This window comes from Fusarium phalaenopsidis (assembly GCF_050370095.1).
Source record: "Fusarium phalaenopsidis strain FUZ10S chromosome Unknown contig_32292, whole genome shotgun sequence".
In the NCBI taxonomy this organism is placed as follows: Eukaryota; Fungi; Ascomycota; class Sordariomycetes; order Hypocreales; family Nectriaceae; genus Fusarium; species Fusarium phalaenopsidis.
The window spans coordinates 682206-709988 of NW_028145410.1; the positions used below are offsets into that span (position 1 = coordinate 682206).

At 51.7% G+C, this 27783-nt stretch overlaps 10 protein-coding genes across 10 annotated transcripts; 4 read left to right on the forward strand and 6 right to left on the reverse strand.

Moving 5' to 3' along the window:
- Positions 1-1508, reverse strand: LRP88_04530 (FAD dependent oxidoreductase-domain-containing protein; the record flags this gene model as incomplete). Its single annotated transcript, XM_083241102.1, has 3 exons — positions 1-275; positions 335-911; positions 975-1508. 3 exons carry the CDS (start codon positions 1506-1508, stop codon positions 1-3), a joined length of 1386 nt encoding a protein of 461 aa, XP_083102250.1.
- A 453-nt stretch (positions 1509-1961) lies between these two features.
- Positions 1962-2748, forward strand: LRP88_04531 (uncharacterized protein; the record flags this gene model as incomplete). Its single annotated transcript, XM_083241103.1, has 2 exons — positions 1962-2557; positions 2613-2748. The coding sequence occupies 2 exons, from the start codon at positions 1962-1964 to the stop codon at positions 2746-2748; spliced, it is 732 nt and encodes a 243-aa protein (XP_083102251.1).
- A 1123-nt stretch (positions 2749-3871) lies between these two features.
- LRP88_04532 (uncharacterized protein) lies at positions 3872-5530 on the forward strand (the record flags this gene model as incomplete). The annotated part of the gene is made up of 4 exons (XM_083241104.1): positions 3872-4117; positions 4168-4219; positions 4274-4534; positions 4593-5530. 4 exons carry the CDS (start codon positions 3872-3874, stop codon positions 5528-5530), a joined length of 1497 nt encoding a protein of 498 aa, XP_083102252.1.
- A 1462-nt stretch (positions 5531-6992) lies between these two features.
- On the reverse strand, positions 6993-8344 carry LRP88_04533 (pyridoxal phosphate-dependent transferase; the record flags this gene model as incomplete). The annotated part of the gene is made up of 2 exons (XM_083241105.1): positions 6993-7014; positions 7071-8344. 2 exons carry the CDS (start codon positions 8342-8344, stop codon positions 6993-6995), a joined length of 1296 nt encoding a protein of 431 aa, XP_083102253.1.
- A 976-nt stretch (positions 8345-9320) lies between these two features.
- On the reverse strand, positions 9321-10941 carry LRP88_04534 (acyl transferase/acyl hydrolase/lysophospholipase; the record flags this gene model as incomplete). The annotated part of the gene is made up of 5 exons (XM_083241106.1): positions 9321-9394; positions 9447-9578; positions 9627-10023; positions 10082-10308; positions 10461-10941. 5 exons carry the CDS (start codon positions 10939-10941, stop codon positions 9321-9323), a joined length of 1311 nt encoding a protein of 436 aa, XP_083102254.1.
- Positions 10942-11651: 710 nt separating this feature from the next.
- On the forward strand, positions 11652-13932 carry LRP88_04535 (transcription factor domain-containing protein; the record flags this gene model as incomplete). Its single annotated transcript, XM_083241107.1, has 5 exons — positions 11652-11770; positions 11829-11936; positions 12003-12660; positions 12710-13222; positions 13273-13932. 5 exons carry the CDS (start codon positions 11652-11654, stop codon positions 13930-13932), a joined length of 2058 nt encoding a protein of 685 aa, XP_083102255.1.
- A 1664-nt stretch (positions 13933-15596) lies between these two features.
- On the reverse strand, positions 15597-16397 carry LRP88_04536 (uncharacterized protein; the record flags this gene model as incomplete). The annotated part of the gene is made up of 3 exons (XM_083241108.1): positions 15597-15762; positions 15813-16098; positions 16148-16397. The coding sequence occupies 3 exons, from the start codon at positions 16395-16397 to the stop codon at positions 15597-15599; spliced, it is 702 nt and encodes a 233-aa protein (XP_083102256.1).
- Positions 16398-17492: 1095 nt separating this feature from the next.
- Positions 17493-22400, reverse strand: LRP88_04537 (ABC-2 type transporter-domain-containing protein; the record flags this gene model as incomplete). Its single annotated transcript, XM_083241109.1, has 2 exons — positions 17493-19297; positions 19346-22400. The coding sequence occupies 2 exons, from the start codon at positions 22398-22400 to the stop codon at positions 17493-17495; spliced, it is 4860 nt and encodes a 1619-aa protein (XP_083102257.1).
- Positions 22401-24154: 1754 nt separating this feature from the next.
- LRP88_04538 (uncharacterized protein) lies at positions 24155-24562 on the forward strand (the record flags this gene model as incomplete). The annotated part of the gene is made up of 1 exon (XM_083241110.1): positions 24155-24562. One exon carries the CDS (start codon positions 24155-24157, stop codon positions 24560-24562), a length of 408 nt encoding a protein of 135 aa, XP_083102258.1.
- A 410-nt stretch (positions 24563-24972) lies between these two features.
- On the reverse strand, positions 24973-26716 carry LRP88_04539 (cytochrome P450; the record flags this gene model as incomplete). The annotated part of the gene is made up of 4 exons (XM_083241111.1): positions 24973-25724; positions 25865-25884; positions 25937-26419; positions 26478-26716. The coding sequence occupies 4 exons, from the start codon at positions 26714-26716 to the stop codon at positions 24973-24975; spliced, it is 1494 nt and encodes a 497-aa protein (XP_083102259.1).
- Positions 26717-27783: the final 1067 nt, after the last annotated feature.

The window sequence follows — 27783 nt, forward strand, 5'->3', positions numbered from 1 at the left end:
CTACAGTTTTGACTCCCTACCCGTTTTCCACAACGGCTCGAGACTTTCTTCCATGAGGTTTCGTTTTGAGGATATCCTAGCCTTGGTGGTCTTGAAGATACGAGGTAAACCCGAATTCTCAAATGAAACACCGTCACGCACCATGGCTGCCATGCCCTTGCTCGAAAGCAGAATCTGCGGCATGCCGTGGCCCGTGAAACCAGCAATGATGAACTGGCCAGGCTTGTCTGGGACCTCGCCGACGTGAGGCATAAAGTCTCCGCTGTATCCCATGACTAGCACTCGTGTTAGCAACCGTCGGTAGTTGTGGTTGAAAAACGCAGGTCCAACTTACTTCCAGTCCAGATGCTCTCTACTTTGGCACCCGAGTTCTCCCACCCGCGGAAATGCCGTTGCATATAGTCATCAAAGTAAGACACAGCCTCGTCAATGAGTTCATCATCTCGTACTGTGCCATACCATCGCTCCTTGTTGTGCCAAAACCGCTGTCTGGCTCCACCAACAATGATGCTGCCGTCGGGTCGCGGGATAAGATAGTCATTGTTGCGGGCATCGAAACGGATGCCATAGGTATTAACCAAATGAGGTGTGTCGGTTTCCTTGGGGCTGCTGATATGGCAAGCGATGCCCCTGATCGGGACGATGCAGCGCGCGTATTCGGGCAGTAGATGGCTGGTGTAGCCGTTGGTGGCGTAGATGATCTTCTGAGCCTTGATCAAGCCATCGGGGGTTGTCATAGTCCATCTTCCATTTCTATCCTGTGTTGACGAGACTGATATTACGGGCGTGTGAGAGTATAGCTTCACGCCTTTGTTGAGGAGGAGTTGTAGGAGTTGATGGATCATCTTTGATGGCCACAAGTGGGCGGCCGTGTAGGAAAAACAGCACTGCGCGCCCCTGACACCAGAAGCCTGTTTTTATACCTGTCAGCTGCTGCTTTGAGTGTGATAGAATAAACACGGGGTGGTATTTACCCTTTCGGCGTCTTTCTTGGGCGTAAAAGCGATGTCGTGTAGATCGACAACATTTGCTTTTACCAACTCTCTGTATGCTTCCTCCGTCTGCTTTGCATGTTTGGGGTCCAGAAAAACATCCAAAGCCCTAGTGACGTTAAAGTCACAGTCAAGGCCTTCCCTTTCGACAAGATCTTTCACCGCGTACACATGAGCGGCTTCAAACTTGGCCAACTCGGCTGCTGCCTCTGCGCCATAGATCTTGGCAGTTCTCGGAACGTTCAAGAAACCGTCTGGCTTGACATGACCTCCATTTCGCCCAGTGGCACCAGAAACTGGCTTCCTGGCTTCGAGGATTGCGATAGAGGCTTTGAAAGAGCTGTCTCGAAGCAGGTGGTAGGCTGTGCCCACTCCTGCGATGCCAGAGCCGATAATGAGAATGTCAATTTCGGAGGGAAGGTCTTTAGTGCTTCTGAAATCATCCAGGGGGCGAGGGTCCGCATTCCAAAAGGAGGGGACGGGGCTAGCGGCTGGCGCCATTTCATCTTTGTTCATGTTGTCGGCTGTCTGACTCGACGGTCAAGATTGGATTTGTATCTGTGGAGTTTGCCAGGCAATGACATGAACGTTCAAAGAATAAAAAGATAGGGACGGTAAGTCGCGGATCTTGTTCAGACCAACATAGACAGGAAATTATCTAGATAACAGAGCCGAATGATGCAGAGATAGATGACGTCGGCATAACTTTACAAATGATAGTCACCGGGGTCCACCCCCATTCTGCGGGACGGTGTGCCGGCTGCGTGCCGGTAACATTGAACCCATCCTTCAACTCGGTTAGTTCTTTGACCCCCAGCACAAGCAGGCACCGACAATCATCAGCTGGTTTTATCATTTATAGGGCCCAAGCCTTTATCGGAAGCCTAGAGTTAGCCATCTACCTCCCTACCCAACCCCCTTGTTCACCACAAACACCATATTCTCACTCCGAATTTTACCGACCCAGTCATGTCTCCGGCTAATAAGCACGTTGTATTTGACATCGTCGGCACATGCGTGTCGTATGATGCCATGTTCAACGCCCTTGACCGACGATTGGGTGATGAGCTACGTGAGCAAGGCATCAAGCCTCGTCTGCTTGGATACCTCTGGATCGAGGTCACGGAACGCGAGTATACCTATCTCAGCATGAATGGCCGCTACATAACATTCCGAGATGTCTTTAGCAGCATCTTTTACCGAATGTTATACATGGCGGGCGTGCAAGAGCCGCACGAGTTCGCCAACGACGATGACTTGAAGTATATCCTCCAGGAGTATATGAAGTTGGAAGCACGCCCCGGAATTGCCGAGTGCTTCCAGATACTAAGAGACAATGGCTTCACTATCTGGGCCTTGACGGCCGGTGACGTGGAGCGCGTGGGCGGCTACTTCACGCACAACGGCATCCATATGCCCAAGGAAAACTTCGTGTCCTGTGACGGATTCAAGATTGGAAAGCCTGATCCCCGGGTGTATAAGCTTATGCTGGACCGTCTGGGTGATGATGAGAAGTGGTTTGCGGCCGCTCACAATTGGGATGTGACAGCTGCTCAGTTGGCAGGGTAAGTTGCATTTCTACACTAACAATTGCTCTTGCTGACAAAAGTTTGTGTACAGATTCAAGGCTGCGTACTGCACTGTTTGGGAGAAGGAGCTTTGTGAGGGCGTTTTTGGCAAGATGGATATCACGGCTGACACTTTTCCCGACATGGCGCGCCAAATTGTGGCAGCATCTGCGGCCAGTTCATCATAGGGTTGGAAGATGATGTAGAACTAGCTGGTATCATTATATCGAGATAAACAAGACACAACGTATAAAGTCTAAAGAGCTCCGGTTTAATGACCCACGCATAATGACATCTAAGAGTATCATTCAACACGCCGGAACCTTTTTATTGTTGGTATCAATGACCTCCCCGTCGGGCACAGTAGCAAAGAACACAACGATAAACCAACCTTGTAATCCAATGCTGAACGCCGGAACTTGAGCATCTTGCCCGTAACCAAAATCTTGTCCGCTCTGGACCGAAGTGCAATGCCAAGGTTCACGAGGATTGTAATGACAGATCGTTGACCGGCACACCCGGCTCTGGCCAAGGCCGTCTCCAAACTCCTCGATTATACTCGTTCCACCACCACCCGTATTCTCGACTATTGCCACGCGCCATGGCCTCGCCCCAGCTGTATCCATGCCATGCCTGTAACACCTCTTGCAGCTATCGCCATTAGCGCTGCATTACCCCAGACCGCCAACCAAGATACCGGGCCGTCATTTCAAGCCTGCGTGCCGGTAGTGTGCCGGGTACCCCGCAACTCAAACCAGACTTGAACCACACTTGGGGATTGCCTTTGAGTGACCATGGCGATCCTTCGTCATTTCCCCGCAAATCCTCTTGATCGAAGGAAAAAGAAACGTGAGCGTAGGGCCCATCTATACTGTCAATATCCATAATGTAGTGAAATTACTCGTGTATACGAAAGAGCTGGACTCGAGGTTCCAACTCTAGGCAACCGAATTCTGAACAAGCTCGCTCTCTACCTACCTACAGGGCGCGCTTATCTCAAGAAAGTTGGATAGACTCTTGGCAGAGCGGACCCAACAAACCCAGCTTATCTCCCGTCTTTGATAACTTATCCGGGGTCTGGGGTTCAAACCGGCAAAGCTAACTGACTAGTATGTCACCCCTCATGATCCTACCCAGCGGCTAACTTCTCCCGCTCGACAAAACACCTCCCACACGGGGTACATAACCTGATCAACCGCCTGGGCTTTCGGAAATTCATCTTGCAATCGACATTGAAGCGTTTGCTACTAGGCTCAATCAATTTTGCGCTCGCACACTCTCATCAGACTATCTTATTCTCTCTGTTGTGTGATGGAGCACTCCACATCCAAAGATCAGGGGCCCAAGGCTCACGATCGCGTTTCCAACTACAGCCTCAAGGAGACCAAGGTTGCCGCCAATGAACTTTCTCTGGAAGATGCCGAGATTGTTGCAGCCCTCCAGAGTTACGTCCCCGGAACTTCAGAGGAAAAACGCCTGGTCAAGAAGGCCGATATGGTCCTACTTCCCCTTCTCTGGTGGATGTACATTCTTGCATACCTCGACCGAGGAAACATTGTGAGTGCCTTCCTTGGATATCTGAGAGCCAAACTAACACAATCTTAAAGGCCAACGCCAATGCCGCAGGAATGAGTGAGGATCTAGGACTCAGCGAGAACCGTAAGTCAGGCCCCCGGTCATCGATTTCCGACACTAACCACCCTTTGCTTCCAGAATACTCTCTGCTCGTATCTCTCTTCTTCGTCGCCTACGTCCTGTTCGAAGTACCCTCCAACATGCTGTTGATGAAGATCAAGCCTTCTATCTACCTGCCTACCATCTGTGTCGTCTGGGGAAGTGTGATTATCGGAATGTCCCAGAGCAAGAATCCATCATCGTTCCTTGCCGGCCGTTTCTTCCTTGGTGCCATCGAGGCCGGTCTCTTTCCTGGTGCTCTTTTCCTCCTGACCTGTTGGTACACCAAGAAGGAAGTTGGTAAGCATTCAACAAGTCAACACCTACAACAACGTGCATCTCGTGGCTGACTTGTCAGGTAAACGATTCTGTATCTTCTATACTTCCGGCTGCGTTGCGCCCGCCCTCGGTGGCATCATGGCCGGAGCCGTTATTTCGCGACTTGAGGGAGCCCGTGGAATCCCAGGCTGGAGATGGCTTCTCCTTATTGAAGGGGTCGTTACAGTTGCCTGCGGATTTGGTCTCTACTTTGTGCTTCCCGACTACCCCCGAAACTCCAAAATGTTGACTCCCGAGCAACGACTTCTCGGCCACGTCCGCATCCTGCACGACCAGAGCGCCTCTGTTCAGCCCGAGGAAGATAATCTGACACCCTTCCAAGCCGTTGCAGCAACCCTCAAGGACGGCAGAACTTGGCTGTTCCTAGCTCTCTATACCTGTAACATTCTGGGTTTGACTATTTCGTACTTTATCCCCACCATGCTCAAGGGACTCGGCTACACCAGTGTCACCGCCCAATGGATGACGGTCCCCATCTGGGCCTGCGGTGCTGTTTTCCAACTATTTTGGTCCTGGACTTCGGATAAGACTCAAGATCGCAGATGGCACATCACTGGTCTGCTATCCATTTCGGCGCTATCGTGTCTGATCGCCATTGTTGTTCGGAACAACACTGTCAAGTACGTCATGATGTGTTTCCTCATCGGCGGCATGTTCACAACCGTGCCACTTATTCTCAACTGGACGAGTGAGGTTATGGCTAGACCAGAGCGAAAGCGTTCTATTGCCATTGCCTTTGTCAACTCGTTCGGTCACACCAGCTACATCTACGGAAGCTACTTGTGGCCCGCCTCTGAAGGACCCCGCAACCTCAAGGGATTTGCAGCCTCCAATGCCGTTCTCGGTACCGCTGCCATCCTTGCCGCGGTCTTGCCCATCATTTTCAAGTACCTCCCCAACAAGGACGAAGAGCCTGTGCAGCGAAGGGACCAGGAGACGGCCGGACAAGAAGATTGAGAGGTATAGCGAAGAACTAGTATATATCCGTATGGAAGCAAATAGCAGGATCAGTGGTTAGTATGAGTAGTAGAGAAACGAACTTGGCGACCCCCTTCGTGTTAGGGGCTTCTGTTTGAGAAACAAGACAGGAGGTCAGCACCTGCACGCATTGGGCCAAGTCATTTCCTACAGTAGTGTATTTATCACGACGCAAACGCTTAGCAGAACAAATCTATAGCTGACTCAAGTTTTATTCTTTTCATATCATATTAACTCTCATGCCAAGAAAACACTCAGTTTCCATCAAAACTTCCCACGGATACCAGAGTCCGCCGAGGCCCTCATCAGATGGCGTAGGAGCAAGCCACTTCTGCTATACAAACCCCGTATACCAGAGAAAAACAGCAGATTTTCTCTTTGCACGGGGACCCTATCTTCCACCCAAAGTTAGAGGAGGATCTGCAAAAGGCTCATGGGTATATTACTCAACTGATGTTGGGCGGCTAGCTAAGCGGCTTCAACCACGTAGTCGAAAATACACTTCTTCAGGAGCCTTTTGACCACGGGCAGCAGTGTACAAAGTCGAAAGGGGCGTCGTTACGGAATTTTCCTTCCGGAACAAAGCAAAAGACGCAATGAGCAGCGTCGTGAATTCTAGATGCAATCCCCTCCCCACATGGCCTCCGTGAGGGGCTCGATGCAGAGCTGCTGTCGGGCGCTCTTGCTGGAGCAGCATACGCAGTGGCAAGAAAGTAGACGAGCCCTGCCGATATGTAATTGAACTTCATCGCGTCTGATAGGAGGTGCTAGGGGATTAAGGCAAAAGGCGAGGTAGGATGAAGAGAGTGATGGAGGAAAGAGTTCGAGGGGGGAGGCTAGAGATACTTATAGAGATCAGAATTGTAAAGAAGAATAGACAGGTGTCGTATTTTGTGCTCTCCTGTAGGCCGTCTAGCGTCAGAGAAATGCCGAGACAATATTTGCCGCCCTACTGTGCATACCTGCGGGGCTGGTTGGGCTTGAGGCTCGAACCCTGCTTTTAGATCACACGGCACGATTGCCAGAGCGGAAAGGATAGTTTATTGATGCCTAGTAGAAGAATGAGCATATAGTAGGGAAGATGGTACTGTCTTAAACCAAGGTACGTCGTGTTACGTACCAAATAGTTGAAGACCTGTCGGAAGTGATCGACTTGAACAACAAGGGTATTGTGATGTGTAGTTCTTAATATCGGGTTCCCGCTCTTTAGACCATTATATGAAAAAGCACTCGCTATAATTTGCCGTGTCTCACCTACATGTTGACAGCTCCCCGCTCTTGATCATGGCCTTGTTTATCTTGTTGATTTGGAAACTCTAGTCAGGGTCTTTATGTCTCTAGCTGGCTGTCTTTCATCAATCAGACACAAGGATTCAGCTGTCTTGCCACTTCATCGACTTGTCGAATGATGCCCGCCATCTCATCACCGCTCAATAACGGACTAATCGAGCATATTCTCAGAACTACTCTCCCTCGTAGCTTTGTTGTCAATATCCCAGCGATATTTCCCTCGACCAACTTTCTTGAAATTGTGGTGTTTAGGTCATTCAGCTCCTCGTCCGTCTTTCCCGGTGGTGCATATCGGAATGTCACTATTGCCATGCTCGCAGCACTTGCAACGTCCCAATTCTTCGACTTTTTCACCTCTTCTTGAGCAACCTCTGCCAGGCGGAAGCCATGATCAATCATTAGTCCCAGTCTTTCTACTCCGAGGACGCGCAGCGTGAACCAGAGCTTCATAGCTCGCGACGGCCGCGTCAACTCCATACCAAGGTTCCAGAAGTTGGGAATCTCCTCGTCATCGAGTGCGTCTCGGAGGTAGTCGCCGTCGTTGGTAAAGACCCTTGCCAGGTTGGTCTTGTTTCTGACAAGAATAAGACTGCAGCTGTAGGTTTGAAACAGCCACTTGTGCGCATCCCAAGAGATACTATCTGCAAGGCCGAGACCGCTGACCGCTGAGCTTCGAGTAGCGGCGAGAGAGGCAGATGCACCGTAGGCACCGTCGATGTGAAGCCATACGCCCTCTTCATCTCGAATTTGTGCAAGAGCCGTTAGATCGTCAACACTCCCCGTATTGGTCGTCCCTGATGTCCCAATTAAGACGAAAGGGATGAGTCCTGCCGTTCGATCGGCTTGGATGGCGTCCTTGAGGGCTGCGGTCTGTATCTGGAAGGAGTCATTCGACCGAATGACGCGGATCCGATCGCGTTTGATCCCAATAATCCTCAGCGCCTTTACCACAGAGTGATGCGTCTGATCAGAGACATATGCAACACCCAATCCCTCCTGCCCAGAAGGCAAAATACAATCCCTCGCCAAAACCATAGCAGTCATATTAGCCATGGACCCCCCCGAAACGAAAATCCCGCCCGCAGTATCAGGCAATCCCACACGCGCCGCCAGCCACTCCAGCAACGTCTGCTCAACTACGGCTACTCCCGAGCCCTGCAGCCTGGACCCCGCAAACGAGTTGAAGGCGCTCGAGAGGCAGTCGCCTATCCAGGACAGTGGCGAGGCGGGGTTGGGGACGAAGCCGAAGAAGCGGGGGTTGTTCATTCGGAGGCGAAAGTCGGAGATTGTGAAGGCATCTTGGATGGCTTGGTCTATGTCGTTGGGTTGGCCGGGAGTGCTGAGTTCTTTGAGGAGAGGGAGGTCTGCTGGTTGGGCAACCCGTAACATAGGATCATGGTGAACTTGTTGCGTGGACTGAAGAAGTTTGTCAAAGACGGCTTTGAAGGAAGCACTGATGACTGCTATTTCTGCACTCTGGTCCAATGTATCGAGAGAGGTCATCGTGATAACTGTGTCAGTGTGTGGAATCTCTGATCAGAGTGCCCAGAAAGTTCATGTTATAGCAGAGGTTGACTCAAGGTTCATGGAAAATAGTCCCGTTTATTGCCGAAACAGCCCGGAAATGCTCCCCGTGAATACCGTGGTGGAGTGTGCTTCATGTCAAAAATGTCAAAATTGACTACAAAATGTCAAGCAAAGGGCGCGAGCGAACGTTAGCCTCCCCACATCGTAGGATGGTGATCGGATTTGCAAGCGCAAGGCTCTACATTTGGGCGTCTTGGTAATCATGTCTCCATATTATCACTTAGTCTTTAGATGCCCTTGCAAATTGGGACGACGGTGAGTGAACGAGTGAGCTAGTATTCACTAGATTTACGAGGCAACCTATGAGCTCTTGCTAAATATTGCAAGGGCACACTAACCAAGTCAATCGCAACTGCACTTCGTTAGTAGCTCCCGGGTAGTTGGTGCTTGAGCGTTTCTACCCTGTGTCGAGTTCGCTTTTCACGACTGAGTCAATCCCACACTATTCTCATATTCCATCTCGTAAAAGTACGTCCAGCTCAGCCGTGGTAGAGTCAGAGGCATGACAAGATGTCGTTCTTTGTCCCAGGTCGAGCATAAACCAGCGTCACCCCCAACTTAAGTCGCACATTGAGGGTTGCTTTAATCGCCAGTTAATACTCGGTGCTGTTCCTCAACCCAAATAATTATAAGATTACTCCTCTAATTGTCTATTCTACTTAAAACACTTTTGTGTAGGTATGCAAAGTCTATATCCAAACATTCTATGCAGTTCTTTAATCTCGTTTTTCTCCAACTCTACCTTCCATTTGATGCAGAGTCGTTACGTGGTTCGCGTATCAAACCTGTAAACGTCAAGCAGACTTTTCGTTGTCGTATCCTGTTTCGGCCATCTCCTGTGCCCTGCTAGATGGCAGGCTTGATGGTGAGTTGTCAAGCCATTTGCCGCTATTTATTGCTTCCATGTTCTGCTGAATCTGGAAATCAGCACAACAAGCGTGCCGCTGATAATGGTCGCGAATGTAGCTTCATCAAGTTAGCACATATTCCAAGTCTCGACCAATAATGGAATACTCACTGATAGTGAAAGCCCATCCAACACCGAGGCCGTTGATTAAGGGTACGACTCCGCCAACACTTCCCGCGGCAAAGCTGTACTGAACAACATACTTGCCCGTGATGACCGCCGTTCTGTATACCGGACGAACTTCTACAGAATTATTAGCGCCTTCCCCTAGGCTGTGCAATTCTGACTTACCAGCAGCGTATGTGTTCAGCCCGCTGAACGACGCCATGAGTCCTGTTCCCTGAACGAAGGAACCCACAATGGGCAAAGCCATGCTTCCGATGCGTTTCTGTACACTCCAGCCATAGAGGAGAGTGCCTAGAGGTAGCACCAAAAGAATGAAAGGCAGACTGGCGTTGAGTCTGTCCTCTGGTAGTCGCTGCCCATTCCTCTTTCGGATGTATCTCCTGACAGTGATGTCGGACACTTTCCCACCAAGCGTGCTGCCAACCAAGAAGCCGGCGCCAGGAGCGAGGTAGAAGAGGCCGCTTTCAAGAGGAGAGTTCAGGTTGAAACGAGGGTTGACAACACGGCGGACCGAACTCAAGAGGCCGTACTGATTAAACGCCAACAGGCCACAAGCAATGTTCTAGTAGGTGTCAGAAACGTCTCATCATCGAGTGGATACAACATACAGCCAATAGAACTTTCGGGTATTTGAACTGCCGAAACACAATCATAGGGTTGAACGTCCGGATCATGTCCTTTCGTGTCTTGGGACGTATAGCCTCGGCAGTCTTGGGGTTCCCGACCTCGCTTGCCCGAGGAATGAAAAAGAAGGTGAGAATCAAGCCAAAGCAGGACATGCCGGCCTCGACGCCATAAATGACTCTCCAACTGGTAAAGGTGGCAATGATACTACCAATCAGTGGGGCTGTAGATGGTTAGTTGTGATGTCGCGTGACCCGTGGCGTTGCTCACCGATGGTGTTTGCACTAACGCAGCTGCCAAGAAAGAAACCAACAGCCGTCCCGCGAACAGTCTACATGGCATTAATATTAAACACTAATAATCTCTTGGATAAACTTGCCGGTTCAAAAATGTCTGCCAGAATGGTCTGTCCGGCAACAAGGAAGAATGGCCCTGTTGTGCCGCCAAGAATCCAGAGAGCGCCGAACCCTGCAATGTTGGGAGCCACAGCACATCCAATAGAGCATAGGCACAGGACAAGGTTGGCAACAAGATATGTTGACCTTCTACCAATTATTGTGCTAATTGGGAGCCAGATCAGGCCAGACAAGGCCTGGGCGACGAAAACGCCAGCATTGACCGTGTTGATGGTAGTCACCCCGATGTCCAAGTCTGAAGCAACCTCAGGTGTAGCAGGCATAATCGCAGTACTCCAAAATGTCATTGGAAGAGGCATCCAACAGACGACAAACAGGATGACCCATTTTCTCCAGGATGGGATCTCAGCCACATCATCGTCAATGGCACCGACAGGAGGCAGAGGCCTTACTGATGGTTGGGTACCAGTCAACCCCCCTGACTTGGGTTCACTCGCCATCTTGGCAGAAATTCAGGGGACAAACAAAATATATTGAAACAGGAACTCGAACCGAGAAATCAACACCTCGGCAATAGCATCTGTCAACGGACAACTTCCGGTGGGCATTGCAATGAGGCTCAAAAACTTGCATTGCATTTGCAAGAGAAGCCGAGGACCAGAGAGTACAAATACCACCTCGAAATCATGAATACCCGAGCGAAGGAATTTTCGTTTTGCATCAGCAGGCATCACGATAAGTGGGCCTTCCATGACTCTATCTTGCGGTGTCGGACACACTTTTTATCCCTGGCAAATCATGAGTTTGACAAAGACGTCGGCATCGAGAGTCGAGATGCCGATTTAAAGGGTCAAGTAGCCGGGATGTCCTCGGCGGAGAGTGAGTTTTGCCGATCCGGTCGGAATTTGGCTTAGTCATTCCGGCGAGGGGAAACATTGCGCCGCGGATATTCGGCGTCACATTCCGCTTCCAGAGATCTTCGCAGTCACACGACATCACGGCTGCGACCAGATCGACTAGACGCATGTCCAATCGGGAAGAAACCGGATCCCCAGATTTGTTAAGATCAAGCGTTTGCCGCTACCGACGATCCCCAGGTTTCCCACCTCGTGCGGCGACTTTACCATCTTTCCGCCTCCTTTTGTGGTTGAAGCCCGACGACCCCATCAGTCCACTCGAATCGAGAGACGGCTAAACGCAAGTAGCCGACATGACCTCGAACGATGAGAGTCCCCGTGAGTCCGAGGGGGAGGGTAAAGATGATATCGACTCTCTTAACCCGGCCAGCAGCATCTCTGGCAAGCGACAGCGCAAGACCAAATCAACGGCGTAAGAGTGAGACATTTCGTGCGCCCGTGAACCCCCTTGCTGATTCATACCCAAATAGCTGCCGTCGGTGCCACGCCCGAAAGGTAAAGTGCTCGGGAGGACAGCCCTGCGAGAACTGCCGACAGGCAAGCAAGGGTGCCGAGTGCTCTTATCCCCGGAAGAACCGGTTGGTAAAAGTCAGCCAACAGTAAGTCGATGCGTGGCCTGACATGTTTCTTCTCTAACGTAGTAGATATATCGATGACCTTGTCGCCGAAAATCAGCGGCTCCGTAATACTCGAGATGCGGACACCAAAGCTCGGCCTGAACTCGGCGCACCGGAGGCTCCAATTGCCCCTACCAATGGCCAGGCTGAGGGGACCTCGACCTCGACTCTTCAAGGGACCCTGTTGGAAGAACGCCCCTGGTTCTTTGACATGAATGTTCTTCACACACCGATATTGATCGGTGAAGCATCAGATGCCGCCTTTGCCACACGTTTCCGTCAAGCCATCTCGGAGCCTGGACACAGCCATATTCCCAGAGTCAATTACGCACCGGATGATAGACTACTTACCCTCTCTGATGCCGACTGCCCTTGGCCTATTCCCTCCCGAGCACGATTGTTGGTAAATGTCGCCCTCAAGTATGTCAGTCGTTGCTACCATATCGTTCGCAAAAGCCAAATCCTCGAGGGACTTGAGCAGACGATGCAGAACCCACATTCTACCGATTCGCTTCTCAAGAGTAAACTATGGGCCCTGTTCGCCATTGGAGAGATGTACTCGACGCGGACAGCCGCAAAGGAAAAGAACTTTCCGGGAATGTGCTATTTCGCTCGGGCGACCCGTGTGCTCCGCATCATCAGTGAACGGCCGAGGATTGATGCCATCGAGATCAGATTGCTTCTTGTAAGTTCCTCGGCATGTACGTCTACTAACATAGGCTAACCGTCCCAAGTCCTTCTACTCTCTTGCACTCAACCGTCGATATACGGCATATGCTCTGGCCGGCTCTTCTGTTCGCCTTTCTGTGGTTATGGGACTGCACCTAAACGTCCCCGAATCCCAGCTGAGGGATGCTGCTGCCAGGGAACACAGGATTCGAGTATGGTGGACCGCGTATAGCTTCGATCGCATGTGGGCATCAAGGCTTGGTCATCCAGTTGCGATACAGGACAACGATATTGAGGTTGACTTCCCTTCGGATCCGGTATTGGAAACCCCATCAGACGACTTCGCAGACTCGGCATATTTTATCGCAAGTATTCGATTGGCTCGCCTCGCCTGGCGGGTGATCAACTCGATTTATACACGAAGGCCTCAGCAAAAGACCTTGTCTCAGAGAGTGCAGGAGGCTCTGAGAGATCTGCGTACCTTTGTAGAAGACTTGCCACCTCATCTACACATTGAGTCGACGGACGGACCTGAACCAAGCCCCAAGCCTCTCTCCCTACACCTTTACTTCAACCAGGTAAGGATGCGTTCCTCAAATTCGGGTTACTTTCTTCTTACAATCGACAGGTCGCCATCACTTCCACCCGACCTATCCTTCTCCACGTTCTAAGAACTCACGTCGCCGCTTGGGAGACGCAGCCAAGGGCAGAACCTCAAATTCCCGCCTCTGCCGTCACCCTGTCGGAAGCTTGTGTGAGGTGTGCACGACACTCGTGCCGTCTACTAATTGAATGTTGGATTGATGGATCTTTTGCTACGTTTGACTACTTTTATACCCAATATCTCTTTGCTGCCGCCACTGTGCTAGCCATTTCGAGTCTTCTCGACGGCAAGGAGTGTCGAAGCGACAAGGAGCAATTTGAGTCTGCCGCTCAGTTCTTGGCTCAGCTGAAAGAAAACGGCAACTTCGCTGCCGAAGAGTTCTGTCGACATTTAGACGCCATGAAAGTTTGCATGGCGGCAGTTCAGTCACGGAGGGGAGATTTTGCCATACCGGATGCCAACCTCATACAACTGGATGGTATCGACGTTAGTCAAGCGCTCACGGCGGCCAATCCCACAGCAGGCATGGCCTTGTCAGAGCCTTCACTACAGGAGCTCCTGTCTCAGCCTGTCCTGGATTTGCAGTTCATTGATGCGTCGATGTATCACGATGGTTCACAGGGACTGTACTGGCCAGACATCAGCCCCGAGAGTTGGACGACCAACGCGTGGACACCGAACTAATACGTTTTCAACCAAAAGTCGATTTCTTGTTTAGGAGGTTATTTGTTCTTTTTAACGTAGACATGTCTTGAGATGATTGAATTCCAACTTTGTGCGTCTTTTTTTGGTTCCAGTCTGCCCCTGATATTCATCCTGATCATAGGTTCATATCGCGGGATAGAGAATGCCTGTTTGTTTGCGCGCAGCTTCGATTGATGTCAAGATAATTCGTGTCTAGAACCGTTGTTCCCCTCCAGCTCTGGGATTGACCTTTCTTGCGCGCCAAGCTCATGCCTATCCCCTGTTCCAGCAGTACCGGCAAGCTCTAGTGGCAGCCCATCAGCTTCCCCCAGCTCTGGAATGACGGGATTCTCTTCTCGTTCCAATTCGTGGACTGGCCATCCCCCCTGCGATGCCTTTGCCGCCGCCGCCAATTCTGCGTGTTGAGTCGGTGTCTCCAGTTCAGGCAATCCGCTTCTGGGATGGTATTGTTCAGTAGTGTCTCTACTCCGCTCAGTACCACGACGCCCTCTTCTACGAAACAAGAAGAATAGAAATCCAGTGAGTATGGCGACAGCGGCTGCAGAGCCGAGTGCTATACCCACCACAGCGCCAGTGGGCAAACCCGTGGGATGAGGATTTGATGTCGAACTGGAGCTCGAAGTCGAAGTGGCGCTGCTAGATGTTGACGTCGAGGATTCAAAGACAGTGAGGTCAGACTTGGCCCATCTGATCTGGAATGCGGGGACTGTGATCGTGTCGTTGCCAGAGACGGAGCTCGCATAGATGAGGTAGTCGGAACATGAGTACGAGCTACAACCACGGTAAGTCTAAGTCATGTCCAAGGGAGGAGGAATCACGGACCTAGGAACACATACAGCCGCTGTCTCAGTTGGACGGACCGTCCCGCCATAAGCTGAATCCGTCACAGTACATCCTGGCGTATACCCATGTGGACAAATCCCGGGTGAGTAGAAGCCAAAGCTCTCCCAGATGGTCCAGTAATCTGGTGGGTAGCAAGAAGAGTCGAAAGTGGTCTGCTGGTCATATGCCAAAGGCACGGGCGATGGACAGCCGTCAGGTATAGTCCATACTGTCGTCAGCGGCTCGATCAAGCTGCTTTTTCTATCAGGATTGCCGAACTCGTTAGCCATTCTAAGCAAAGTTAAGAATACAACGAAGAGCAGATGAAGACAGGGGAGGTCGATGGCTCTTAAGTGAGTGGTTGCATCCCAACAGTACGTTGGCGTCGTCGAGATGGGTTTAGTCTCGCAAACTGGTTGTCAAGAGGCTACTGGTGTGATAGGCTGGCGTACAACTAAACGACGCCACGAGACTTTTAGAATCAATAGCGGCGGCAGCGAGGCTCAATTCTTGCCGAAGAGCCGATTCAGCATGAAGGTTAACTACCTACTGAGGAAATTGGTAAATCTAAACCGAAATAAGTTGAGATCGACCTTTCCGTGGCGTGGGCGGTTCATAACCAAAGAAGCGGCTGATCATGGATGCTAAGCAGTCTGTTCAGTCATGCGCAGCCAGTATGGCCTTTCACTCTGAAGATGGACCGCAGGACAGAGGCAAAGTGGCATTCCTTTAGCAATACATAGTGACAAGTGTGAGGCAGACAAACCGGGCTGATACTTGAAGGGGATGTCATTGCCTATCCATCATACCTACCAGTTTTTTTACTCGTCAAATTTGACATAACCCTTGCCCTTTACAAAAGAAGCCAGCCATGGACCCTGAGTCTTGGACTCAGCGAGCTCAGTATAAAACTCTCCATGGGCTTTCCCGTCGATAGCCGCCATCACTGGCGACCCATCTTCATTCCTCTGGTCCGCGTAGTAAAACCTGTCCTTGTCAATACCAGGCAAATCTCACTAAAACAGGCACCATCTTACTTGTAGCCTTGGGAGCTATAGGCCTTGGCAGAAAATGAAATCATGTGCGAAGAGGCTGCTTTGCCAACGCCAAGACTCAGAAATGGAGGGAAGGGCTCGAGGTTGGCCTTGTTTCCGGTGTAGATAAATGTCCGGGATGCAGAATCAGGCAGCTTCGCAAAGCCTGATATCGCCAACTGAAGAAGTTGAAGTACGCTTGTTGTGTTGGTGGCTAGGTCGGCTGCGAGGCCAGATACTGGAAGCTGGATTGGGTCGGCGTTATCTGGCGCCATGGTGCTGGCATATGCTGAATATACCGTCAGTACTGTTGCTTCAGTATAAGATGCATCACTCACCGTTGTGGATAACGACGCTAGGAATTCCAAGCTCAGCTACAGTGCGCTTATATGCTGCCTCTACCGAAGACGTATCCGCCAGGTCGCCTTTGACATGCAAGAAGTCTAGACCTTCAAATACTGGCGCCAGCGCACCACGAGAGACGATGGCCACCTTGTACCCCTTTCGAGAAAAGGCTTCTGCGACGCCATAACCGGTGTTGGCGCCGGCACCAAAGACGAGAATAACAGGGTGATTTGTGGCGGGCATGTTGACTGACTTCGGGATAGTGTGTTAAGTAAGGTTTCAAGATGCCATCAGGTGTGATATTTATATGCATCCACGGTTACATCGAACGGCTTACATGATTAATAATGCCTTGAGGGAGTAAGCACACAGATCGACCCGCCATTCGGATTCCAAGGGATGCTGTTGGACAGTCGGGTCTGATGTTGGCATAGCACCGCTAAGTCCAGCACCTACAGAAAAGTACTAATAAATCGTGTTCGTCGCAAGTATTGCCTGATCTTTCATGAGTTCAAGTGATGAACCTGTTCAATGAATGACTTTGGGCGGCCCAGATGCAGGTTGAACGATACATGGTGCCCCTATCGACGAGAAAAAAGCTCGTGTGGGTAATATTACTGAAGCAATCGCTCATTTTCACTGAGGCCATCTCATATAAGTGGATCATGACGCATTTGAGTTCATACTTTGTAAATACGGCTCTATCATGAAACGTCGATGCAGCCTTCTCCCGACAGGAGAAGCACCGGCCCCCTTTGACCTGCATGATACATTCACAGAGATAGTGCTTGCTTCTAGCGCCTACTTCAGGTGACAAAGGTCCCGTTTATTCTTGGAAGAGTAGTATTTCCAGCTCTATAGGAATCGAAGAATGGTCAGACCCTCTAGTGATGAGTGTGGCGCGAAAAATTCTGTCTCCCTAGAGATGTGTGCGGATGAACGAAATGGCATGGTTTACGAGATAGGGGTATCTACGGAGACACTTGAATTCTCATGATACTATTGTTTCCCGGTAGTCCTTGTTGTTGATGATGGTTCGACTTCCCCTTGGTAGTCGAGGGGAATCTGGGGAACAGGAGCAAAGGACACAATTTCCAACGCAATCTCATGTTGTCTTAGCAGATTATTCTTTTCTTCTTGTGCCTGAACTGCCTTTGACTGTCAGAGGGAAAGTGTAAATAAGTCAGATGTTGGATATGGCGGCAACACATCAGGCAACGAGACAGGAGCTGGTGCAGGCAGCCATAGAGCTCGGATCCCAAGCAAGAAGAGGTTAAAGAGGGAAGACGATACAAATTAGTTACAACATAATACAAACCAATACACACCATTCACCCCTCAAGACTTCCTCTTCTGCAACAATCCCTTGAACGGGTTCTTGCCCCGGAACCTCAACCACGTCGCCACATAGATAATCGCATAATTAAAGACAATAAACCCACAAAAGATTCCAAAATCCCGCCAGATGTTCCTGTAGTAGACGCTGAATCCAGCACCAAACTCGTCTCCAGTCGCATATTGACAAAATTCGCAGATTCCCCCTTCACCTGTCTGCACGTAACCACCCGCCTGCTGGATGTATTGTCGCGCGTACTCCTCACATGATTGACCAGACGGTGCTTGGAAGCGTGCAAACTCGCCTGACTTGCACTCAACTGGTTGATCATGAATGGCAGCGCCGAGGAAGGCTTCGAGGAGATAGTGGAAGGGCGTGAGCCAGTACATCCAATCTCGCCAGAAAGCCGGCAATCCAGCAGGAGGAACAACGACACCACAGAAGGATACGACAAAGAGGAAGAATATAGGTACGAGAAGAGAAGCAAGAAGCTCATTCGGAGCGAAAGCGGCGATGGCCTGTCCAAAGCTGGTATAATACAGCTCAAACAGCAAAACCAGCAAAAACGCAAAACCAGAAGTGAAGCTTGAAGCTCTCCAGCCAAAGACTCCCCACCACCAGCAGTTGAAGTATATCCCGCCGGCGACAATGCGGTAGGGAATCTCAACTACAACAGCAGCGGTAGTCCATGCGAACCAGCTGTATATCTTGGCATTGTTCTCGCGCCACTGGAAGATCTGTCGTGATTTGAGGAACACAGGTTGCAACTGCTGAATGAGCGGCGGGCTGATGGTGAGGGTCATGAAGATGGAGAACAGCCTATTCTGGTAGTCGATGGATGCGAAACCAATCTTGTAAAAGGTGAAGCAGTTGAACAGACCGGTGAGAATATGTAGCATAAAGTTGCCAAAGATGTACTCTGGGGACCTCCAAAACGCGATGAAGGAGCGGCGGACGACAGCCCATGTTTGGGTCGAGAGAGGCATGGCGTACTCGCGGTCGTCTTTGAGGCTTTGGGATGGTTCGACATTGCGACGATGCTCAATCATTTCTTCGATTTCGCGAGCTCGGGTGTCGCGTTCGGATGAGTTGGCCCATACGTCGCCCCAATCTTGGCCGTTATAGTCAGGATCTCCGGCACCGATAGAGTCGAGCATGTACTCGGCGGGATTGGCATCAGGTGGACACTTGGGGGCTCCATTAGACTCAAAGTAGCGGATGAGATTCTGGCTGTCGCTGCCCAAGGGACCATGATACACAACGCGACCACCGGCTTTGAGAAGAAGAAGGTCGTCAAAGTGCTCGAACAAGACGGCAGAGGGTTGGTGGATGGTGCAGAGGACGGCTTGACCTGCATCTGCGAGCTTCCGAAGGAACCGGACAATGTTGAAAGCAGCGCCAGAGTCGAGACCAGAAGTGGGCTCATCAAGGAACATCAAAAGCTCAGGCTTGGAAGCCAACTCGACGCCGATAGTCAGTCTCTTGCGCTGTTCGGCGTTGAGACCCTGTCCGACAATACCAATCGTAGCACCAGCGATGGGACGCATCTCGAGCAGATCAATGATGGTCTCGCAGTACGCCATCTTTTCCTTTGTCGAAACCTCCTTGGGTTGCCGAAGGAGAGCTGAGAACTGCAGGGCCTCGCGTACAGTAGAGGTTGGTTCGTGAATGTCCATCTGCTCCGCGAAACCGGTCGCTCGCTGGAACGACTTGGGAAGAGGTCGACCATCGACGAGAAAGTCGCCTGTGATTGTTCCAAAGTTGATTCGCTGAGCTAAGGCGTTGAGAAGAGTCGTCTTTCCCGCGCCTGCAATCTGTCAGTTATTGCAGTGGTACTCCCGAGGCAGTGACTTACCAGAAGCTCCCATGAGGGCAGTCAACTTTCCAGGACGAACATAGCCCTGAACATCCTGAAGCAACTTCCTCTGCCCCTTGTCGTATGGAATCGTGTAGTTGATGTTCTGAAACGTAAACACAGTCTCATTCTTGCCAACCTCCTTGGTGATCTGCTTATCCGTCTTTGTCCTCTCAGCAGTCACGCCCTCGGCGAGAGAAACAACCCGACCAGCTTCTTCGTCATTCTTTTCATTCTTGGTCCTCCCGCCAGTTTCAATTGACTCTTCGACAGCTTTGGGAACTTGACCTCTCTTGAAGACGGTAATGGCGCCGCCTCCGACGTTGGGTTTCATGAGTTCCATGCCGAGAGCTGTGAGAAACACGAAGAAGAGGAAGAAGGCCCATAAGAAGCCAAAGTTGCGCCACAGGTGAGCTCGGGTGTAGCTGAATGACTGCTGGATGTAGTCTGATCCCTCAACGGAAGATGCTCCAGGAGATGAACCCGGTAGGGTGCAACCTTGGTACTGCGGCTGAGCGTTGGGGCCCTGCGGGACCAGGTACGGCGGCAAACATTCGAGATTGAGGCCAGTAAATTCGTTAGCCATTAGGCACTCAAATCCGTACTGAATCCAATTGATCCATCTCAGCCAGCCGAACCAAGGACGCATCGAGTCAGGAGGGATCAAGTAGCCTGTGTACACAATGACGATCTGTACGCTCAAACCAGTGAACCGAGTCGCGATATCGAGGCTCTTACACCACGCCGAGATGGCCCTGAAAAAAGCATACGTCACCATGGTGACAAGCCAAAGAATCAGTGTCGCAATAAAGAACTGCGACGCGGTACGGGCCAAGTTGGACATGAAGTAGATGATGACGTTGAACAGGACAACTTGGATAAACACCATGGGAACATCGACGACTGTCTGTGCTATAGCAAACGCAGATGGTCGATAGAAGGAAAAGGACTTGTGCTTGAGAAGAATGGGCTTGGACTCGAACGCAGCAGTTTGTTCAGCAAGGGCAAGAAGAGCATTAAACAGTAACAGAAAGAAAAGTGTACCACCTCGAGGAAACGCGCCCGCGGCTGTCTCAGGGAGGTTGTAGAAGAGACTTCCCACAATGAGACCCTGAAAGAGGAGACCACCCCATTTACCAAACAGCGAAGCCCTATCACCCGTCATGACGAGGAACTGTCGATGCGTACAGGCCAGAACTTGTTTGTGGAATGGAATCTCGTAATTCTTCTTCTCGGTGCGCTCCGACCCGTGTCTGCGACGTTCCTCAGCTCGACGGCCAAGCTCAGACTCGAAACTCTCAATATCCTCGAGGTTCTTTTGATAGGCCTCGCTTCGATGGTAGGCTTCGGCAAATTCGTCTGCAGTTCGTGGAATGCGATCTTCCCAGCCGCTGCGAACACTGCGCTCATGCTTATCCGTGACTGAAGTCAAAAAGTCGGCTGTAGTCCATCGCTCAGGACACTCAAACCCCAGATCGAGAAAATACTGCTTCGCATGGTCTGAAGGTCCAAAGTATAGGCACTTGCCATGGTCGATGAGCAACACCTTGTCGACGAGGTCATATAGAGTCTCGCCAGCTTGGTAGAGAGACACGGCGGTTGACGTATCGGCCATGTTTGTCATGGCGCGGATCGACTTGACGTATTCGACGGCTGTGCTCGCGTCGAGACCTTTGCTGGAGTTGTCCCATCCTTGGACTGAGGCTCTAGTGATCATGGCCTCGGCGATGCTGACTCGCTTCCTCTCGCCGCCAGACACACCACGGATGAACTCATTGCCAACCTTTGTCCCAAGGGTATGTTCAATCCAAAACAGCTTCGTGACAACTCGTAGAAACTCGCGGACGTAATCCGCACGGCTCTCACCCTCCAGTCGATCCTCCTTCCCAGGCGTTCGCGTCTGAAGCGCAAACTGAAGAGTCCTCTTGACCGACAAGGTAGCATAATGCAAATCGTCCTCCGGATTGTAAATAATCTCTCCCCGAAAGTCCTTGGCCATAGTCCCCGCATCAGTACCTCCATACGTAACCTCCCCCTCAACAGCCTCAAAGCCGGCCCTCTGGTTACAAAACGCCTTGAGAAACGTGCTACAACCAGCCCCAGGCCTGCCCAGCACGAGGAGCAACTCGCCAGGACGCACACACCCATCAAAGTCACTGATTAGATCCCTAACAGGTGGCTTGGCAAACGCCGCCTTTGGACCTCGAGTGAACAGCTTCGAAAGTGTCCGAGGAAGGCCGAGGAAAAAGTCGCCGACGGTGGGTTGGAGGCTTGCACCGAGGCCGACTCCCCGGACGGTCAGACGGCGAAAGATGACTCCGCTGTGGCGCGTCTTTTCGCCGTCGCTCTGCTTCTGGCGGGCTTGGCCAAAGATGCGCGACATTAGACGCTCGAGTTCTTCATGTTCATGTTGTTCCTCCTCGGGTGTGCTCGCAGACGTCTTGCGACGGGACAGGACACGGAAGAGGTCATCTTCGGTGCGGATTGTCCTCTTTCTCTCGAGATTGGGTCGTTCTTTTTCAGTGTCGTTTGACTGGGACTTGATGGGCGAAAAGATTGGTTCGTCGGGGGAGGATGGAGCGTCGGTTGGTGAAGGTTCGCCAGCAACTGCAGTTTCCTTGTGCTTCTCGTCGGTCGAGGCTTCGCGTGGTAGGATCGTACTGGAAGACGAGTTCTCATCTCTCGACATGCCAACAGCCGCAGCCGAGTCTGAGACATGATCTTCTTTTCGCTCAGCCTGCTGCTGTGACGCCTGCTGCTCGTGCGTGTGCCATGTTTTCTCGTCTTGGCTCCCCTCAATCACATCGTAGTACTGGTGCACATCCGTCGTCTGTGGCTGCTGTCGTGTACCCAAGTCTCCACCGGCCGAAGCCCCGATGGCCACCGGTTGGCCCCAGCCGGAGGCGGCCGGGCCATGACGCCCCGAGACGCCGGCTTCGAGTCGGTGTGCCGTATCACCAGTCGGCGTCAACTGGTCAATCGAACTGACACTGGGCGTGACGGGGAAACCGCCCGGAATATCCTCATCCCGAGGAGTAGGTCTCTCGTCAGCCATTGCAATTGATGTTTGAAGTGTCGTGGAACATGGACATTTTAGCAGTAGTTAACCAACACGGCATTTTTATCTCGACGCTGCGGATGCCCTGTGAGGCGTCTATGACGACACCAACGCAAAACGTCGGACTTCGGACTTTTGAATAAACGCGACCAACTACGAACAAACGTCTTATCTCGTGCCGCGCTGACGCGGAAGCAGCCACGATGGGAGCGGCTTCGATCGTAGTGCGCGGGTGGTTTCGTCATAGACTTAAGCTTACTGGAGGTTTGGTTTAGCTACCCTAGACTTGGCGTAAATCTACTTCAAGTTTTGTATCAATTGACTGGGGACACAGATGCTACTCATTTTGATGAGTATTAATTAAAGAAGACCCATGACTCAAAGAAATTACAGAATGACGCAGTGTAACCACATGTTTGCAGTCAAAAACTCCTCTCGTTCATGTCGGATACTGTGCATATCCCCAGTCTCACCAATACCCAAACCATCTCACAAGTCAGACCACGACATGTCCTCTTGTTGTACTGGTCATACAAGGGAATAAAACCACGTTCTGGAAATAATCTCGCGATCAAAGGACCCTGAAAATCCACACCGAACCCAGACTTGGCATCGACCAAACCCAGGCTCGATCGCGATCTCACCACACCATCATCTACCGGACAGCAGTGTTTGTCATTAATTCCGTCCACGTGCAACTGCCGACCGAAAGCAACGTCAGAGCTGTGTTACTCATCACGTCGCACAAAGACAGCGGTGACACCTTGTGGTATGGCGTACACACTGGACATTTCATCCTAGCATCTCTGGGAAACAACCAAACACAAGGCTCTGAAACCCCTGGGTTCAGCTCGCTTCTCCAACGCCATTCTGCACCATTCCGGAAACCTGGAAGGTAACCCTCTGTCGGCCAACCACGTTGAGGAAGCCGACACGCCCTCGCATGCTGGAGCCTATCCGGATCAAGAGGCCTGCATATTTGGGGGTGAATGCCGCTGCAGGTAGCCAACCCTCCTTTCTACTCTTTTCTGAGGAGACAGCAATGTGAGTGACAACAACGGGCTTGCTGCTGGCTGCCGTTTCCGGGCGCATGGTGGCTTCGGCCTTCAACGGTGCCGAGCAGATCTTTTTTGTCTCCCCTCCCCCCAGTGAGACATCATCTCTCGCAGGTAGACTATTGATTCAAGGCGTGACTCGCTAATCTCTGCAATCTGGCTGTATTGGCGAGGTTAACGTGATTAACTCGAGACAACCAAATATAGAGCCTGGCAACCCCTCCTCCCTCCCCCTCACCCCTAGCAACCCACCACCACGCAAACCGTCTCGCGTCTCGCGTTCCACGTCTCGCTCAAGGTCGACAGCGATGCATACACTTAACGCAACGGAACATACTCCGTGCGTGGCCATAGGTTATTTACGGGGCCCAAGACATGATGCGTCTCTCCTGTCGCCTCTATGGATGGGAAATTCCGTCTGCATACATTGCAGTTGATTGCTTCTGCAGCGTGGCGAGAGCCTGCTGATCACGCAGGGCGCACACGACGGAGCCTGATGGGAAGGCAACCGAGTATATCAACGCGTCTTCCCTGCCCATGAACCTTGGGAGAGCGGGAACGAACGCTCGAAGTGATTTGACCCGAACCACCATGTGCCAGTATCCCACGCGTCAACAAGACAACTCGGTCCGCGACAGCTTCAACCAGACACACCAACACTCACGAAACTCTCAACAGCGAGATACATCTTCAACAATGCCTTCCGCAGACCAGCAGCACCGTCTCAACCTCGACGGCCTTCAAACCCTCTCCATCTCCGCCCCAGACGTCCCGAGCCCGCCCTACGAGCACCGCACCACCATGACGATCCAGCAAGACGAGCAGCAACCTCCGGCAACCCACTGGCCGCAGGACATCTGGCTTCACAGCCCCTCGTACCGCGTGCTGTACCAGCCTGTCCTCGTGGTCCCCCACCAGCCGCCGCCCGACGAGTCTCCCTTGCAGCGGCCAGCAACAACCAATGTGCCAGATGCGCCACTGCACGATCTGTCACAATGCCGCGACGGAGAGGACCCGCAGCCCGAGGGGAACCCCGCCGACGGGTGCGGCCGCTATCAGCCCAACGGGCATGCTCATTCTGAATCCAAGGGTGACGGGCGTTGAGACATTGTGAAGGCATGCATGGGAAAAAAAAACACGACCAGCCAGTCCTCTACACTCGTTCAAGCCACCGGGTTTATTTTACGATGGTACTAATGGGAGTCTGCCTTGTTTATTTGCACGTTCACCACACACAACAACAGAAAAAAGAGAGAAACGAGGGATTTTGGTCAGTCTGTTAAACGAGGCTTTGGGTAGGGATGCGATAACTCAGGTCTCTGGTATGTCGGAGCGACGAGGCTTTTACATGTACATCAGAGACGGGCGAAACACGAGGCCTTGGTACCAAAAACAAGGCTTTTTGGTACCTCCAAAATGACATCTTTGGGAGAAAAATTGGGCGCCGTATTAGCATTAGTTAGCGGTCATGATTGATGATGAATTGAAAGATGGCTTCGCATCTCACTCAAAGATCAGCACTCAAATCTCCAATCAACGTTCTCCCAACCACTCCTACGAGTAATCTTCCCACCAAGTCCCTTGCCGTGCTTCTCTGGTCTTACCGTCCCGCTTGCGAGTTGCCCTCCCAGCATCTTCATCTCTCCAAACCTCATACCCAAAGGCTCAACATCAAATCCAAGCACCAAAACAGCCATGAAGCCCAAAATCTCTGCAAACGCAAAGTTCCTCCCGGGACACAAATGCCTCCCCCCACCAAACGGGAAATAAGCCGCCTTTCGCCTCCGCTCCGTCTCGGCGTCCCCAGCCTTCTGGAGGAACCGCTCCGCATCAAACTCGTCAAAGTCCTGCCCCCAGGCGCTCCGGTCGTGGTGCGTCACGCCCGCGGGGAGCTGGAGGTCGACGCCCTTCTTGAGGAGGTAGGATTGACCGTCGGCGCCCGTGATGGTCATGTCTTGCATGATGCGGCGCATGCTGACCGAGTGGTTCGAGAGGCGCATCGTTTCGCGGTAGCAGCTGATGAGGAGAGGGAGTTTTGCGTCGAACGAGGCGATGTTGAACGTCGCGGTGCGTTTTCCTTCACTGTCAGATACTACTGCTGCAGCCTCGACCTCTTTTCTCACACGATTCACAAGTTCAGGTCTCTCAAAGATAAAGAGAAGCATCCAGTAAAACGTAGGCACGGCATTGAGAGTCGCGACATTCGGTAGGATCACCTCGAGCTGTCCTACCTCGTCACCGGTGAACCCATGCTTTCGTAGGGCGCCTGCACGATTCTTAACAAGTTGAGACGTGGTTGGGTCGTTGATGTCATGGTCTTCTGAGTAGTATTTGCCCATCAGAGCCTGCAGCTTTGACCGTGCCCGATATGCCTTGGGCATCGTGACGGATGGGAAGAGAGACAACAGAAAGTAAGGGACAGATTCCTCAAACAGCCTTTCTTGTCAGCAATTGAAGTTCCAACGAGCAATTACTTACCATAGATCGTCAACCAGGTGCGGCTGAGGCCCAAACGGATCGTGATCTCCGTACAGAGCCTTGGTCGTCGCCAGAGTCATAACATCTCGACACCAAAGATACAAATTCTCCACCCTCAAACCCCCATCCACCAGCTCCTCCCTCCCAGAGTTCACCTCATCAACACGCACTGTGCCGAAACTAATCGGATCCATCTTGGCAGAGATGCTAGCCAAGAAGTGGACATTCATCTTGTGCAGCATGGGTGCCTGAAAGCTCGAGTGGATGGCATCGTTAAAGTCGTTGAAGACATTCGGGCCTCGAACCTTGGCAAACGTTTCTTTGCTCAGGCTAAACGTCTTTTGCGCAAAGTCAATCACAAACGGCTCGAACGAGGCGATCCTAGACCGCAGCGCTGTCTGCACGAGGTGAGGATCGTAGATGGTGTACATCTTGCCATTAAGCATGGGAAGCGTGGCGATGGGCTTTGTAGGGTTGGCATTGCTTTTCGGGCGTCAGCAGAGGGTGATCCAGAGCAGTGATACAGAAAGTGCAGACGCACTGGATGATCCTATGATAGTCTGATTGGTGCCGTATAATGCCGATGATGTGGCCGACGAGGGGGATGGTGGGTTTCACCACAGGAGGCTCGCGGGGGTCCAATCGCGGCGTGAGGAGCAGAGACAGCGCGAGGGCGCCCGCCAAGAGCGCCGTGGTCCAGACTGCTGCGGTGCTGTAATTGCCATCGACGAGATCAGCGGCGAGGCCCTGCAGGAGGGAGCCTTGATTGAGGATGCCCATGGTCTAGAGGCGTGGGATGAGGAAAAACATGATTGTTTGGCAAGGAGAAAAATGCAGGTTGGGAGTTGCTTTTGAAGCACCAGCATCGCGATGCAACGCCCGCTGCACCTTGCTAGCGTGGGCGCGAAAGAGGAGAGACTCTAACTGGGAGTTGGCCAATGAGATGCTGATTATTTCGAAATTCAGGACTGCGCCGTACGGAGTAGCGTACGGAGTAGGGCTGTTGTAGGGCTGCTTGTTTCCGAGAGGTCGGACTTGCTGGGAGCTGACGTGAGATGGATGTTTTGACATTGCCTCACAGAGGTGTCATCGAGTTCATGGTCTTATGAGGTGCACCAAATGACAAAAGACAAAGGTCCTCCCTCATTAACCACTGCCGAAGCTCAGCAGACGAACCCGAGGGTCATCTCTAACTCAAAGCCAACTGTCCATGCCAAGAGGAGACCTCAAGAAATGGGTTAGGTGAGCGGGTAACACTGGATCGAAAGCATGAAATGCGGGTCACCGTAGGATCATGACCAGGAACATGGTGCCTTTCCTTGCCTCTGCGGGCTCCTCACCAACAGGTTCGGACACTGCCAAGCAAAGGATGCAAGAGATGGGCAAAGCTTATAGCAACGTACACTCATATCGAGAACACATTGGTGGCGGCAGAGGCAAGGTCAAGGTGAACATCTCCAAGTCTGTAAGACAATGGCTAGTTCAACAGAAGCACGACACCCTCCTCTCATCTCTACCGCAAGGGCGGATGAAACCTGATCGATCTCGGCTCAACTGTCAGCCATCGATGGTGTGATTAGACTCGCAACCGTCGTTGTCCATGATCTTGGAATCTAAAATCCCCATCCAAAGCTCCAGGGTAAGTAAGCTGATCGTCTGCTGGGGGTCAATGCGTGGCTCAGTAATCCATACTCAAAGGCACTTTGAAGTCGAGATTGAGAGAATTTGCACACTAGACAGGAAGATTGAAGAAGTAGACTGTAGGCAAAGGTTTTGAACCTACCCGTCTCGATAATCTGGGGAGCAACCACACTGCGCCTATACCATAATTGGTGGTGAGTGCTGAA